At 52.8% G+C, this 15,930-nt stretch overlaps 1 protein-coding gene across 3 annotated transcripts in view; it reads right to left on the bottom strand.

The window, feature by feature from the left end:
• The window catches only part of SPTBN4 (spectrin beta, non-erythrocytic 4), a 67,977-nt gene that overhangs the window by 24,709 nt on the left and 27,338 nt on the right, over positions 1–15,930 (bottom strand). For all 3 annotated transcript variants that reach the window (XM_037013952.2, XM_037013953.2, XM_073226173.1), the window contains exons 15-20: positions 15,597–15,734; positions 13,929–14,679; positions 12,329–12,531; positions 8,794–8,884; positions 5,264–5,410; positions 3,820–4,083 (exon numbers count right to left, since the gene is read on the bottom strand). In XM_037013952.2, coding sequence (XP_036869847.2) covers positions 3,820–4,083; positions 5,264–5,410; positions 8,794–8,884; positions 12,329–12,531; positions 13,929–14,679; positions 15,597–15,734 — 1,594 coding nt within the window. The remainder of the gene's footprint in view (positions 1–3,819; positions 4,084–5,263; positions 5,411–8,793; positions 8,885–12,328; positions 12,532–13,928; positions 14,680–15,596; positions 15,735–15,930) is intronic.

Here is a 15,930-nt window from a genome sequence, read left to right on the forward strand (position 1 = left end):
GCAGGAGCCCAGTTTGAAAAAGATATATGCAGCCTTATGTTTATTGCAGCATTATTTACAATAGCCAAGAAATGGAAGCAACCTAAGTGTCCATCAGTAGATGAATGGATAAAGAACATGTGGTACATATAGACAATGGAATATTATTCAGCCATAAGAAGAAAACAGATCCTACCATTTGCAACAACATGGATGGAGCTAGAGGGTATTATGCTCAATGAAATAAGCCAGGCAGAGAAAGACAAGTATCAAATGATTTCACTCATCTGTGGAGCATAAGAACAAAGCAAAAACTGAAGGAACAAAACAGCAGCAGACTCACAGAACCCAAGAATGGACTAGCAGTTACCAAAGGGAAAGGGACTGGGGAGGATGGGTGGGAAGGGAGGGATAAGGGGAAAAGGGACATTATGATTAGCACACATAATGTAGGGGGGCGGCACGGGGAAGGCAGTATAGCACAGAGAAGACAAGTAGTGATTCTATAGCATCTTACTACGCTGATGGACAGTGACAGTAATGGGTTATATGTGGTGGGGACTTGATAATGGGGGGAATTTAGTAACCACAATGTTGCTCATGTAATTGTGTATTAATGATACAAAAAAAAACATATAAACAAATACTGAATCTTAGATGTGTCAGATCAGCAATTCTGAAACCACTTTTTGCATTATATCTTTTAATCCTCACGATGCCCACAAGAGGTCGGGACTATTGTTGTGCCCATTTTATTGAAGAAAAAAATGGAGGCACAAAGAGAAAAGTAATTTCCAGGTCACCCAGTTGACAAGTCAGAGAGCCAGGCACCTGGCTCCAGCATCTGATGCTGTACAGCTTTGCACAGTCCTGCTGCTCAATGGGTGACTTAGCGCTAGGGTCCTTCCCACTGCACAGAGGAGGTGTCCCAGGCCAGGTCGCTTGGCCAACATCACACAGTGGGTGAGAGGCAGATCTGTGATTCAAATCCGGACCCACCTGAATCCCAAGTCTGTGCCTTATCCACAACAATATTATGCCAGGGAAGAATGAGTAATGATGGTAAGGCCACCAGTAACCCACAGCAAGAGCTGCTGCTCTGCTGGCTATCCTCGCTGGCCCCTCCTGACCCACAGGCTGGCTTCTCCACCATGCTGTATGCCCAGCATGGCTGACCTGTTTCCACCCTGCCTTCAGGCTTCCATGTGGGCTGGGCTCTGGACTAGTGATGCAATTTGCAGGGCCCAGTGCAAAATGACAATGTAGGGCTCCTTGTTCAAATATTAGTAAGAATTTCCAGACAGTGACAGCAGAGCATTAAACCAAGCATGGGGCCCTGTAGGGCTGCCTGGGTCATACACCCAGGAAGCCAGCCCTGGTTGGACTAAGGGGAGGCAGCAGGAGACTGGGAGAGGGAAGAATAAGGCTGGGGTACCACTTCTTGGCTCCCCTGCTGCAGTTGTGCCACAGGCTGGCTGCCATTCTTGACTAAGGGTCCCAGCTACTGCCTGGCGACTCTCTCATTCCTCTCCTGCCCCAAACACTCCCCCTGTAGCATCCCTGTCACCTGCCCACACCTTTGTCCAAAGATTCTGAAGTCTTCCTCAAGTTTTCCTCAGTACAGCATGCCTTCTGCTGCCAGTTGGGACCCTGACAGTTACAGATCCCGTTTCTTGGGAAAAGTGTGATTTCAAGAGTCACACTAAGTGGATCCTTTCAGTGCACAAACTCACCTGGCCCTGGGAGGCCTACACTGATGTTATCCTACTTAAGATGGGATGACAGAGGCTCAAAGAGGGACTAACTGGAATTTGAACCCAAATCCATCTGTCTCCACTGCCCAAGCTTTTGTCACTAAGCCCCTGGCTGCTTTCACTGCCTGTTCCCTCTTCTGTCTGACCACCTAGGCCACACCACTTGTCTCTGCTGAGATGCTGGGCAATCCCAGAGAGCCGACTTGGGGCTAAGTCATCCCCATGGCCCACTGCCTGCCCAGCCAGTGGGGTCTGGGCCTCAGGCAGTAACTGGTTTTCCAAATGCCAGGGACAGGATCACCCTCCCTACGGTGGCCTGGGTAAATTAAGGGAGGAGGGTGGACAGGAACTAAACATGGTCCTGAGTAGCCTCTTAGTGGCTGTGTGATCTTGGGCTGTGGTTTTCTCCCCCACACACAGAGGAGATAAGCACAGCACCTCCCCCAGAGGGCTGCTGGGAGGCTACTGGGGTTACCAGTGCGGGGCATACAGCGTACATCAGTGGTACCTGTGTTCCAGTGACACAGGGGGGTCCCTGAGGTCTTTTCAGAGGTCTGCAAGGTTATAACTATTCTTATAAAAATACTAAGGTGTTACTTGCTTTTATTATTCTCATTCTCTCCCAAGTGTCCAGTGGGGTTTGCAGCTCCCTTATGACCAGTGCTACCACAAGAGACCGAACACAGCAGCAGAGGCGAGAACCCAGACACATAAGAGGATTGTAACACTGAAAACAGCGCCAATCTGCTGATTAAATTTTTTTTTTGCTTTGGAAAACAGTTATTCTTCATAAGAGCATGCTTTGGGGGTCAATATGTGATCGATTTATTATTGTTTTTAAATGAATCAGTACCTTAAATATTTCCCAGTTTTAATTTTTAATATAGTGACTGTCAATAGTTGTTCTCCATCCAAACAAAAGCTCTCAGGGGATCTCAATGATGTTTAAGAGTGTTAAGGGGTCCCGGAGACCCCAGCGTTTGAGACCCACTGGTGTACATAAAGCAGGGCCATCGCCGGCACTGTGTTTAGATGTGTTTGTCTCTCTGCTTTGCCCGTCTCCCCCACGAGAATGGAGCCCCACGAGGGCCATGCTTTTCACTCAGTTTCGCCCACTGCTGTGTTTCAGCATCTAGAAAAGCACCTGGCATACAGCAGGCACTCAATAAAGACATGCTGCGTGGATAAATGAATAGATACTAATTAGTGTCATTATACTTTTACTATTAGTCACTTTTTTTTTTGGCCAGCCCCTATGCCGAGTACTTTTGAAGCACAATTGTGCAAGGGTTGTGCTTCAAAAAGCGGTGAAGAATTGAGGGATCTGAATTTGACTCCAGGCTCTATACTTGCTACCATGGGCCACTAAGTTCACCTCCGGAGCCTCAGTTTCCCATCATTCATGGTCAGGCATTGTTCCTGGCACATAAAGGCAGAAGCCATCACGCCTACATTCACACCTCCAGGTATTCATGTCAAATGGTGAGATACTGAGCATAACCGGCTGCAAGCTAGGAGCTGAGATAAAGCAGATGCTGTCCATTTTCTAAGTGCCCCCTATTTCATAAGGGAGGCACTGGCTAGCTGTGTATCTTTGGACCAGGCACTTCACCTTCTGTGCCTCAGTTTTCCCATTGGTAAAATGGGGGGAGAGTAATTGTACCCATCTTTTAGGTTGCTGGGAGGAGTCAGTGAGCATTTGGCACAGAGACTTGTAGAGGATGCACTTCATGGATGTCATTATTATTCTTTGCAAAGCCACTCCCCTACCTCTGGGCCTTGGTTTCTCTCTCCAGGAAACAGATGTCAGGGTCTTGGGAAACCTCAGTAGTGTAGCTACCGCTTCTTGGCTATAAATCCTTCCTCTCTCCTTTGCACCCCAGGCCTGAGGGGTGGTGGCGGCTTCCGCAGTTTCTACTAACTGAACTGCCTCACTGTTCCCATTTTGCTCTTCCAGCCCTTCAACACATTCGAAATAAATCCCCGTGTTAATGTCCTTCATGTAAAATACCTTGAGTGGGGTCTGACTCTGACTCAGGACCCACTGTGGGGTAGGGAGCCCCCATCTGGGTCAGTCAGCCCATACCTGCAGCTTCTTGAGCTGACTGTTGACAGTGGCCAAGTCCCCGCCAGGGTCTACGTCTTGCAGCTGGCTTTCCATGTGAAGGAGCTTCTTGTCCAGTTCTGCGAAGCTCTGCACCAGTTGGTCGGCCTTGCTGGCCTCAAAGAGCTGCCGTGCCTTGGCCTGGGTGGTGCTCTCCAGCTCTGCCCAGCACTGCCGGATCTCACCCAACTTCTTCCGCACTGAGGCCGCCAGCTCCGGCTTCTCCTGCATCAGTTGCTGGCCCTCCTGCCCCAGCCAGTTGGGAGACAGGAAGTCCGGGGGAGGGGCAGATAGTGAGAAGGGACAGAGAAATAAGGGGGCAACAGCACACAGGAAAAGATGTGGAGAGAGAGACAGAGGCAAGAGATTGGAGACACACAGAGAGACAGAGACATGAGGGGTGGGTGCAGAGACAGGCCCAGAGATGGAAGGATCCAAGGCATGGGAAGGGAGATGAGGAGACAGACAGAAGTGTGGGGAGGGAGACAGAGATACCAGGAGAGAATGGGCAGAAGACAGGGAGAGACAGTCATAGAGTGATGGAGACAGATGTGCACATAGTCAGCAAATGGGGAGAGGGCCACAAGAAAGACAGGGAAGAGAGACAGAGACAGATGAAAGAAATAGAGAGAGAGGCAGAGAGAATAGACTTTCATTAAATTCCAAGTCAAGAAGAGTAGCTTTGCCATGGGCCACTATTTATAAGGCACAACTGGCCATTTAAGGGTTTAAAATTGACCTGGGTGTCTCCATTTGAATCAGAAGGATGGAGCTGTCCAGGTCTAGGGGTTCAGCCAGAAAGGGGTCAGTTTGGGGACTGAGGCTTAGAGCAAAAATCTGCCTAGGTCCTTTCAAGACTGAAATCAAGCTTCTTGGTGGTCTAAGGCCACATATTGGCCTTATTAAAATAATACATATTATTTTACATATTAAAAAAAATAATTCCCAGCAATTACAGCTCCTAGGTGCTTGGCCCAGAGAGGTTAGCACAATTCTCAAAGCCACCCAGTTGGTAAGAGACATTAGACACAATTAAAACCCAGGGTTGTAGGAATCCAAAGATCACATTAACCCTGGGCTTCCCAGAGCTGTTCCAGGCTGTCCACCTGACCTTTCATATTAGATGCTCCAAACAGAGTAGAAGGACATCTAGTAGGGGAGGCCATAAGAAGGGGTGAAATATTTAACAACCTGGAGGCTATGAGCACCATTCAGAAGAGATGCTGTCCATTTTATAGAGGGGAAAACTGAGGCTCAAAGAGGTTACATGAATTGCTCGAGACCACATAGCTAGCAGTAGACATGGAAATGATCTGGACCAGGTCAGAGTTGTGAGAACATCAGGATGGCAGTGGAGGGTGTAGGAGGTGAGATGTGGGCTCCTGGAGGCCTCCAACACCTAGCATAGTCAGAGGGGCCTTCTCACCCTCTCGATCTTCTCCAGCCACTCCTTATTCTGAGCCAGCTCAGCCATGAATGCCTGGTGCCGGAGCCATCTCTTATGCAGCTTGTGGCTGTCTTCCCGTGTGCCATCCCGCGCCATCAGCATCTTCTCATGGATCCAGCCATCAAGCTGTTCAGGAGTGGGCAGGAGCTCAGCCAGTTCCCCCAATGTGGCGAAGCACCCCCATCCCCTCCAGCAGGTCCCAAGTTTAGGGCTTAGGCTGCTAGGTTGTGGAGAGCGGATAGAAAAGCCTTTTCAAGTGAGGACTTTGTGATTGGGACATCTCAAGCTCTTTCCTAGAGTGTGGAGGCTGGATGGGCATCCACAGAATGCCCAACCTCTTAGCCCCCCTATCCTCAGGGCGGCCCTTCTCAACTCCCCATAAGCCCCCAAGGCAGAGCTTCTGGGCCAGACAGCCTCTTCTCATCCAAAGCCAAATCAACCCTCCAGTTCTTCAACCTAATTTAGTTGAATTCCAATTCAGCCCCAACCTGCCTCTCTTCCCAACAGCAACAGTTAGACCCTTTGATTTAGTCTTAGCCACCTCCAGTACCCCAACCCACTCCCAAAGATATCAAATGAAGCTTCCATATCTAGGTTTAGCCCTCACATATGGCCAGATAAGCCCTGAAATGACCCCCCCAAATAGTGCTGAGTCTAATTCTCTCCAAACCAGCCCTCCAATCTAGGTAGACCCAACCCCCACAATCCAGATCAGATCCAACCTCCCTAATGAGTCTACAGCCCCCAAATCCAGCCCTGGGACTCCAAGACCACAGTTCCCCCAAACCATGACTAGTTACAGCCCCCAACTAAAACCAACTTCCTAAATGCAAACAGAAGGGCCGCCTCTGGCTCCTCCAAATGAGCCTGCTTCCAAATCTAGCCCCAGACTCCCCAACATAGATCAGACAGAACCTCCCTAGCCATACACCCCTCCCAAATAAAAGCCAGTTCTAGTCCCCCCACTAGAACACAAGACCAGTCATCCAAAATGCATGCTCCAAGAGTGGGCCCCCCTTTACTACCCTGAGCAGGACCAATCACAAGGCTGCTTTCTGAGCCCCCCTATATAAGACTGCCCCCCAAGCCGGAATCTCCTAGCTCATGACCAAACCAGGCACCTGGGACATTTTGCTCCTCCCCTCTTCCTTTCCCCACCCCCACCTTCAGTCACAAGATCCTCCTCCTCCCTTCTGAAAAAAAAAAAAAAAAAAAAAAAAAAACAGACTCCAGCTCTGAGTCCAGGAGGCAAATGCAGACATAGCCAAGGACAAATCCTGAGCCGGCCAAACCCCACCCCATGTCCCCTGAGCATGGGCTCCCAGGGGTCCAGAATAGCTACAGACTCTCTCTCTCTCTCTCTCTCTCAATCTCTCTCTCTCTCTCACACACACACACACACACACACACACACACGCCAAGTCCACACACCAGCCAAGTCAAACGCTGAACCCCCAACTCAATTCACAGGTTTCCGACACACAGGGAAGAGCCACAGCACACTGTGAAAGCAAAGCGCCTAAAGGAGATGGCACTCTGTCATCACGGTAAAGTCCCCCAGAAGTGACTGACCCCATCACTGTGGACAAAGCCAGAGACCCCAGCAATCAAGGAAAACCCCAAAAGTCAGAGACCCCCAAACCCAAGCAAGTCCAAGACCCTTATCGCCCAAAGCAGATCCCCTCAAAAGTGATTCGCCCCCATCATCTTAGGCTGATACAGATCCGGCAAGTACCAAGGAAGAAACCCCCAAAAAGGCTTAGAGTCCCCCCAACCCCAGGGCAAATATCAGATCCCCATTACCCAGAGGGGAGCCCCCTGGAGAGGATGAGACCTTTTGTCCCACAGGGCGAATTCAGACTACCCCAGGAGTAGCCTCAGAAGTCCCCCTTTCCTGCTTCCCTCCCTGGGGACCCGTCCCCTAAGTCCCGCCCGCACCAGCACCGCGGACAGCGCCCGGCGTCCCTGCCCCTTCCCCGGGCTGGGGTCCCGGCGCCTGGCCGACCCGCCCCCGCGCCGCCCGCGCCCCTTCCTCCCGCGGCCTCCGTGGGCGAGCACGCGCCCAAGACCCCTCCCCCGCCCGCCTCTGCGGGGGTGCGCGTCAGCCCCTTCCCTTGGGCGCCCCAGAGACCTGAAGTGGCGGCGGCGTTGGCGGGGCGTCCCTGCGGAGGGGGGACAGGCGGGCTCTCGCCGTTCCACTGCGACGGCGGCGGCAGCGGTGGCGACGGCTGAGGCTCCGGCGAACGCGCGCCCTCGCCCCCGCGCCCGCCCCCGCGCCGCGGCTGCGCGCCCGCCCGCGCGCACCTCCCGCCTGCCTCCATGCCCGCCTCCGTGCCGGGCCCCCGTGCGGGGTGAAGGAAGACTCACTACCCTCCCTAAAACATGGGGTGGCGGGCGGGGGTTCTGTACCATCTCCGATGATTGCCTCTTGGTCCAGAACAATCTCACGAGACGGGGAAGGGGCTCTTGGACCCAACCGAATGGCGGGAGGGAGGCCTGGGGCCTTGGCTACCTCTACCTATGTGAAGGTGGGGAGTATGGGATGGGGGTGGAGTGGGCTCCTGAACCATCTCTGATGGGAAGGGCTGATTCCTGGCTACCCCGGGAATATAGGGATAAGGGATATGGGAGGGGAACATGGGACATCTGTAAAACCAGTCCAGAATAATCTCCACTGGGAAGGATGGGACAGAGGGTTCCTGGACCCAACTCCAGTGGGCTTGAGTACTCTGTGGGGGTGGGAGGTGTACAGGCCCTTGCCCATTTCATATGTGGGGAGAACAATTTCCGGTGGGAGTTCACAATGGAGGGGATCACACCATTTCTAATGGGGGGGATTGGGACTTCGTTCCTAAACCATCTGTGGTTGGGGGGAACGTAGGTATTGGATCATCATGAAGTCGATGATGGTGGGTCAGGTAGATGGTTCTAAATGTTTACCAGAACAGTTATAATGGTATGCAGGGGGCGGAGGGGGAGGCAGCCTGTCTCCTGAATCGTGGACCATGTCCGATTTGGGGCGATTCTTACAGGTGTGCAGATCATCTCTAAAGGAGCTGAGCTTGACTCCTGGACACTTTTAAAGGGACGAAGGCTTAGTTCTGGACCATCTCTGACCTAAATTGCACTCTAGGCCGCTGGTCCACTCACGCCTACCCCGCCCCAGTCCAGTCTCCCACCCTTCCCCGAGGCCGGGCGCTTCTCACAAATCTCAGGGGAGCAAGGTGAGATCAGTGCGCGTCCCCGCGGGACCCATAGGCGCGGATACGCGCCGTTGCCAGGGGCGCCCAGGGCCCCTCCCTCCTTCCCCGGCGCCTGTGCGGGCGGAGCCCGGACCTGCGGAGCATGCGCAACGAGGCCGGAGTCCGCGCGCCTCCTGGCGGTGCGGAGAGAACTGCGCTCTGCGACCCACTTAGACGGGGCGTCCCCGCCCCCACCGCGCCTCTGCCCTAGAGCATTTCCCTTCCCAGGAAAAAAGTCACTATGCCTAGCACAACTGGAGTTCCTACCTCGTTGCAGTCTCGGAGAAAGTGCTGCAGCCCAAGTTGGTCATGTAGTTTCTGCATCCACTGCTGGGCCCGTAGTTGGTTTTCCTGGCTCCTGGGAACAGGGAGAGAAGGGCTGGGGCACTGGCAGTAGGGCTGTGAGGGCATCTGGCCTGCAGGGCTGGGAACCTGGGCCACATAAGTAAGAGCAAAGTGGGGATGGGGGGAGAGGCAAAGAAACATCAGTGAGGGAGAGTCAGGGACAGAGCTAGAGAGGGAGAGAGAGCAAGAGGGGGTGGGGGACAGAGTGAGGGAGAGAGAGAGAGACAGAAAAGGAAGGAGAGGGAGAGAGAGCAAGCAAGGCAGACACACAGCCCAGGGAGAGAGAACACAGACCTGAAGCCAGAAGACCACAAGACAAAAACTCAGGGAGGACTCCAAAAGAGAGAGAGTGACCAGGAGAGAGAGAGACACACACACACACACACACCCCACAGACAAAGAGAAACAGAGACCTCAAGAGGGACCGGCTGACAGAGACCTGAGAGAGATCAAGAGAAAGAGACCCAGGGAGAGAGAAAACAGGGAAAGACAATAAATGGAGCAGGGTCAGCCCCAAACAGCCTGAGAGCAGCTGACAAGGACAGAGTGAGGTGGAGGCAGAGGGAGGGAAAGTGACGGGAAGGGCCAGGGCAGGGACAGTCCAGAGATGGACAGGGAGAGAAGTGGCAAGGTGCCACCCATAAAAAGACAAAGCCTGGTAGAGGGGGGCAACAAAGTTGGAGAGAGGGAAGAGAGCAGGGTGTGAGGAGTGGGCTGGGGCGGTGGGGAGGGTGGGGGAGTGTGCAGGTGAGGAGGGGCAGGCCTTCAGCCTGAGTGAACTGGCCAGGCAGGACCCAGGCCCTCCCATCCCAGAGCTGGCCAGGACCACAGCCCCAAGCAGCTTGGCCTGCTGCCCATAGGGCAGGGCAACGTGCCCAAGAGGTGTAGTGGAGGGGGTGGGGGCATCCCACCTCACTGTGCCTTGAACAAGCCACTCCTACCTCAGGGCTTTGGCACTGGCTGTTCCTTTGCCTGGAATGCCCTTCCCACTGATGTCTACTCAAATGTCACCTCCTTAGTGAGGCCCCTCTACTAAGTGTTACTCCCTAACACCTTCTGGCTTTCTTTCCTTCTTTAATCTTCTTCTTTGCACTTCACACTATCTAACACGCCGTGTATGTTACTCATTTGTCCATGCCCCACTAGGACTCCCCCATGAGGACTCTCCCTCTCCTTCCTTTTCCTTCCTTTGTTCACAGCTGTATCCCCAATGCCTAGAAAAAGAGCCTGGCACAAGGCTTGATACATGTTTGTTGAATGAATGAAGAAATGAATGGGGGAGAGACGGAGACAGGGAGAAGAGAAGACAGAGGGAGGGGCAGATGGAGGTAGAAAAAACAGGGAGAGAGAGAGAAGGAAACAGAGACACAGAGATGCACAGATGGATGGAGACAAAGAGTCAGAGCGTGTGAGTGAAAGTTACAGCTGGAAGGAGGAACAAAAAGGCCGGAGACAAACAAGCGGAGTACTAGCTCCCCCTGCCCGGACTCAACTGGAGGGCCAGGAAATAGGATATGCCTCTGCGATGGAACTGAAACCAATCCCTCCAGGCCTTCACCAGCCAACTTGTCATGCACCAGTCCTAGGGATGAGGAAATACCCTGATCTCCCAGAGGTGTGAGAAAATGGCAGAGTTCATATGCCACCTGGGCCACTTTCAGGCTATGACCTTGGCAAGTGAATTCCTCTCTCTGAGCCTCATGTGCAAAAGGCAGATAAGAAATGCCCCTGGCACATGGGGCTGGACCAGGTTCCAAGCCAGGTGAGGCACACACAGAGACTGTGATTTGCCCCCAAATCTCACAGGTTGAGGTCTGGAGCTGGGACTAGGATCTGGCCCTGGCTTACCCCAGGGCCTCAGCCCCCAGCCCTGCACGGTTTGTCCCCCTCCTCCCAGCGAATGGATGTTTCATTACTTCTACCAGGTGGGAAATGTGTCCCTAGACAAGTAAATGACTGGGACCTGGGGGTAAGGGGTGCAGGGATTGGGTCTGTCCCAATTCCTGCTGTATCTCCAGCCAGCACAAGCCTGGGGCAGCTACCCCCTCAGGGATCCCCTAGCCCCTGTACTTCTCCCATCCCTGCCCTGACTGCTCTGCCTGTTGTGCCCCATCCTGGCCCTGTCACTCTGGGCCATCCTTGTCAGACAGTGTGCGAGCTCTATGAGGGCAGGAACCAATTCTGTCCCGGTCCCTGCTGCCTGCCCAGCTTTGTCCCACATGGTGCCAGGAACAGAGCCCAGACAGTACTTTTCACTGGCTGAAGAATAAATGAATAAACAATAGACTGAAAGGAGCAATTAATGGCAGCAAAGGAAAGGAGTGGATTGTAGAATGAGCAGTCCTCCGGGCTCCTCCTCCTCATTCTGCAGAGCCTGGCATACAACAGGCACTTGAGAAAGGTGGGATAATGGCAGGAAGGGTCCAGGCCCTGGAGCTGAGGCACTAGATCATGACCCTCAGGACCAGAGTCCCCATGAAAGGTTCCTTCACAAAACTTCAGCCTTGTTCCAGATGACTTTAGGGAAAAAGGACATTGAGCCCTGGAAAGAGTGGGGCTGGGGCCTCAGGGCTGTGGGTGGTGGTGGAGTGACCAGGTACACTCTCCATCAGGAGCCAGGAACACAGATGAGGGGCTCTGGCCTCTCTTCCAGCCTGGATCACACCACAGAAGAGAAAGCTGGGGTCATCAGAGGGGCAGAAACAGTGACAATTACAGAGAGAAGGAGGAGGCCTGGAGGAAATCCTAGAAAGGAATTCCATGTGAGGGCTGGGATTTGGGTGGGGGGCAGGCAGGATACTGTTTTTCTTTGAGAGCCTAGAAGAGCGTCTGGCACACAATAGATGCTTAATAAATGTCTTTGCTTGATCTGTGCAAGGACAGAGAAGAGACAGGGCAGGGCAGTGGTGAGAGACAGACGGGGACAGAAGCAGAGAATAACAGTGTACAAGAAAAGCATGAAAGACACAAAAACACAAACACACACACTCTGCAGGCTTCCTGGGGTACTGGGTGGCTGGGCCCAGCGGAGGTGCTCATTCACAGTACTTGATAACCCATGTGGCAGTGGACACCAGCCCATCTGGAAAGCTGGGGCAGAGCCTGTATGTGGCCTTTTAGCTGATGGATCTGGGGACCAGCACAGCAAGGCAGATGCTGGGGCATCTAGGAAAAGATGTTAACATTTTAATGAGCAGTTCAGCTATCCCAGGCTGAGGGCAGGCTTGGGAGAGAAACTTCTCATTGTGCATCCTCAAGATCTTTGGCGTTTACAACCACAAGTTGCCTTTTCACAAAACAGCAATTTAAATAAAATCTAAAACACGGTGGAATTAAGTAGAAGTCAGAGAGGTGCGGAGAAGCAGAAATCGTGATGGAGAGGAGTGGAACTCTGACCTTCCTGCCCCACCCTATGGGGAGACTGCCCACCCATGTCCCTGGGGCCTGAGGGACTTACTTCTCCAGCAGCTGGGACACGGCCTCCTGGGCCTGCTCCCCATAGGCGTTGCCCTGCCTCAGCAGGACTTCGGCAGCCTGCACGGCCACCTGCATCTTTTGCTGGTTTAGCTCCATCGTGGTGAGAAAATCCCGGTGCTCTTTCAGTGCCTCCTCCACTGATGCCACTGTGCCTGGAAGCTCCAGACCGGACAGTGCCATCTCCTGGGAAGGGAGAAGGGTAGTGCTTAGGTCGGCCCTGCTCCATTCCAGGACCTGGGAGAGGCTGCCAGCCTGGTTTCCTCTCCCTTGCTCACTGTGTTCTAGCATCAAACATGTAGGCATGGTCCCACCTCAGGGCCTTTGCCCATGCTGGTCCCTCTGTCTGGCAGTCCCTCCTTCTAGCTATACCCCTAGATATGGCTGGCTCCTTCACTTTCTTCAGGTCTCTGACTGTCCGCTAAAAAATAACCCTCCACCCTAGCTAGATCCCTGTACCTTGCTTTATTATTTTTCAAGCATATACCTGATATGATATCACATATGCATTTACTTATCATTTCCTCTCCTATACACACACACTAAAATACCAGCCACATGCAGGTGGGATTCTGTGTTTTGTTTCCTAATGTGTGCTCAGCCCCAGCCCCAGAATAGTACCTGGCACAGAGGAGGCACCCAGTAAATACTCGCTTAAATGATGAAGACTGAACTAGGTGCTGTGACCTCAAGGAAGTACATTCCCTCTCTGGGCTTAGTTTTCTAACTGGCAAAATGGGGGTGGGGTGGGGTGGGGTCAGAATGGGTCTCTCAAGGCCATGTCAGGTCCAGGATTTAATAACCTCATTCTAGGGGCTCCCTGTGTGTCCCTTCAAGGCAGTCCTCAAAATGGATCCACTCGCTCTAGATAACCAGCATAAGTGGTCACCCTAGTTTCTAAAATGATGCCTGAAAGTTGATATCTATGCTTGGACAAACCAAAAACTGAGTGTTCTGTTTTGTCCAAATCCTCAAACTTGGTTTCCATCCCAGAATGATCTCCAAACTGGATCACAACACTTGATTCCTCAAGCCACAAACACAGTTACCCCCTCCAGAGGGTGTGCAAATTGCCATCGTTAATAAGAAGATAATCTGCTAATTTAGGCACCCACAACCACATAATCTACAATCACTTACTGATTCCAACAATCTCAGCCTGAATTACTTACTTCCCTAATCTTTACCCTCTGTTGCCCACCCCAAGATCTTCTTTGAACCCCATTAACATCACCAATCTCATACTCCTATTTCCTTCCAGACAACCCACAGACACAGGAAGCCACTGTAATGAATATCCAAGTGCATTATTCCATCCTGATAGTCCACAAACTGTTAGTCACCTCAGATAAGACACCAACCCACCCACCATAATCCTCAAATTCTGTAACCCACGCCCACACGCGTTCCAACTGTGTTCCACAAACCCAGCTACCCATACCAGACACCCTCCCCACTCCCACTGACCTCAGATAAACCATGAATCCAGTAGTCCCAGCAAAAGCACTCCTCCATACATTTCCCTGCCCCGGAAATCCCCTGCAACCTCAAACCTCCATCCGCGTGAACCCCGATGCGGGCACCTGGTTGCGCAGCACCGCGTGCGCCTGGCGTAGGTCGCGTAGAAAGAGCTGGTAGACGTGCGCCTGGACCAGCGCCTCCCGGCGCGCCTCCCACAAGCCGAGCAGCTTGTGCCAGCCAAGTTCGAGGTGAGGCAGCCACTCATCGAGTGCCAGGCCGGGGCCCAGCTCTGCGCCGTCGGCCGCCAGCAGTGCCTCGCTGGTAGCCACGATGCGCGCATAATCTTCCTCGCGCTGGTCCACTTCCTCCTTGAGGGCTGCATGGCGCGCCAGCAGCGCGTCCGCCTCTTCCAGGCTGCCCGGCAGGGGCCCCTCGCCGCCGCCCGCCGCCTCTTGGGCGCGCACCAGCCAGTCCAAGAAGGCGTCCAGGTCGTGCAGGAAGCGCTGCAGGCGCCCTGCCGCCGCCACGGCCTCACCACAAGCCTGAGCCGCACCAGCCAGCGCGTCCCACTCGGAGCCCAGTTCCTCCGCACCCTGGTGCAGCCGCGCAGCCTGCCCCGGGAAGCGCGCGGCCAGCAGGGCTGCCTCCTCCTGGAGAGCTGCCTGGCGCGGCTCCAGCGCTTGCAGAGCCGCCTCCAGGCCGCTAAGGCGCCACTGCAGGGCGCCGCTGGCTCGGGGTGCGCTCTCCACAGCCCTCCGCTTCTCTCGTACCTGGGCGCGCACCTCGGCCACCTCCAGCACGTGGTTCTCCACCAGCAGCACCGCGCTCACTTCCTCTTTGCGCTGTTCCACCAGCTCCACAATGCGGTTCCACCTGTGCGCAGGGGAAGGAAGGCGGCTTGAGAAGGGCAGGGACTCTTCTTGGGTTTGGAGGCACGCCCACCCAGGGTAGAGTCCAGCCACTGTGTGACTTTGGAGAGCCACTTTCTCTCACTGAGCCCCAGTTTCTGCCTGTGTAAATTAGAACCCTACCCTGCACATTTGTTTAGAGCAGCGGTTCTCAAAATGTAATCTGAGTGAGATCAAAACCATCTTCACAATAATGTTAAGACACTACTGCCTTTCACTCTCTTTCTCTCCTGAGTGTCCAGGGGAGTTTTCCAGCGGCTACACGATGAAGACTGAATGCAGAAGACCTGAGAACTCAGCTGCCTTCTCTTAAGCCAGACACTGAAGAGATTTAATCAAATGCAAAACAATGTCTCTCTTCTCACTACATTTTTAAAAAGTTATTTCTCTTTAAAAATCTTAGGTATGTTAATATAATAGATTTACTGTTATTTTTAAATGACTTCAGTATTAATTTCTAATAGCTAATATTGATAGATATAATCCACTAAAACAAGCTTTTTGGGGTCCTTAATAGTTTTTAAGAGTGCAAAGGGATTCTAAGACCAAAGAGTGGCTTACAACCCCAGATAAGAGATTGGGTCTAACGAACATAATTGTGGTTGTGCTATGAGCCAGTGGCTGAGGGCAGAGTGGTAGAAGGCAATGCTGTTCTATTTCAAAATAAATTAGTGAAAAATTACGTATTGTTCTGTGCTCCCAGGCAAATAATCATACTTCTCTTGGCCTCAGTTCCCCTTCATAGTAAATTCATGTGAATTTACCAGGTGGCCATTATCATCTCAGGGGTTATTATCTGCACATTCTTGATCTCCACAGTTGAGTAAGAAAAGGAGTGATGGAAAGAACAGGTGTGAAATACCTAGAAAGGCTTCCAGTTACCTGCTGTTGAGGTGGTCCTGGCAGGAGCGCACCTCATCTGAACTGGGGTGGCCTCCTTCCACCAGCTCCTGAACTGTGTGGTTCACACCCAGGACACGGCCCATCAGACTGTTCATCTCCTGGTCCAGACTTTCAAATCTGCAGAAGGAGGATGGATGTGCTCAGAGAGGCCTAGAACCTGGGGACCAACCCACTTCTTGGCTTTTATGAACCTGCCTTCTGAATTTCCTCCTAGCTCTCCAACCTCGCCTTGTCGGCATCCTTTCCCAACTCTTCCTCCTTGTACCTGCCACTGAGGTGTTAGATTCTTCTGAGCTCTGTCCTGAGTCCACGT

Source organism: Manis javanica, chromosome 17 (genome assembly GCF_040802235.1).
Source record: "Manis javanica isolate MJ-LG chromosome 17, MJ_LKY, whole genome shotgun sequence".
NCBI classification, from domain to species: Eukaryota; Metazoa; Chordata; class Mammalia; order Pholidota; family Manidae; genus Manis; species Manis javanica.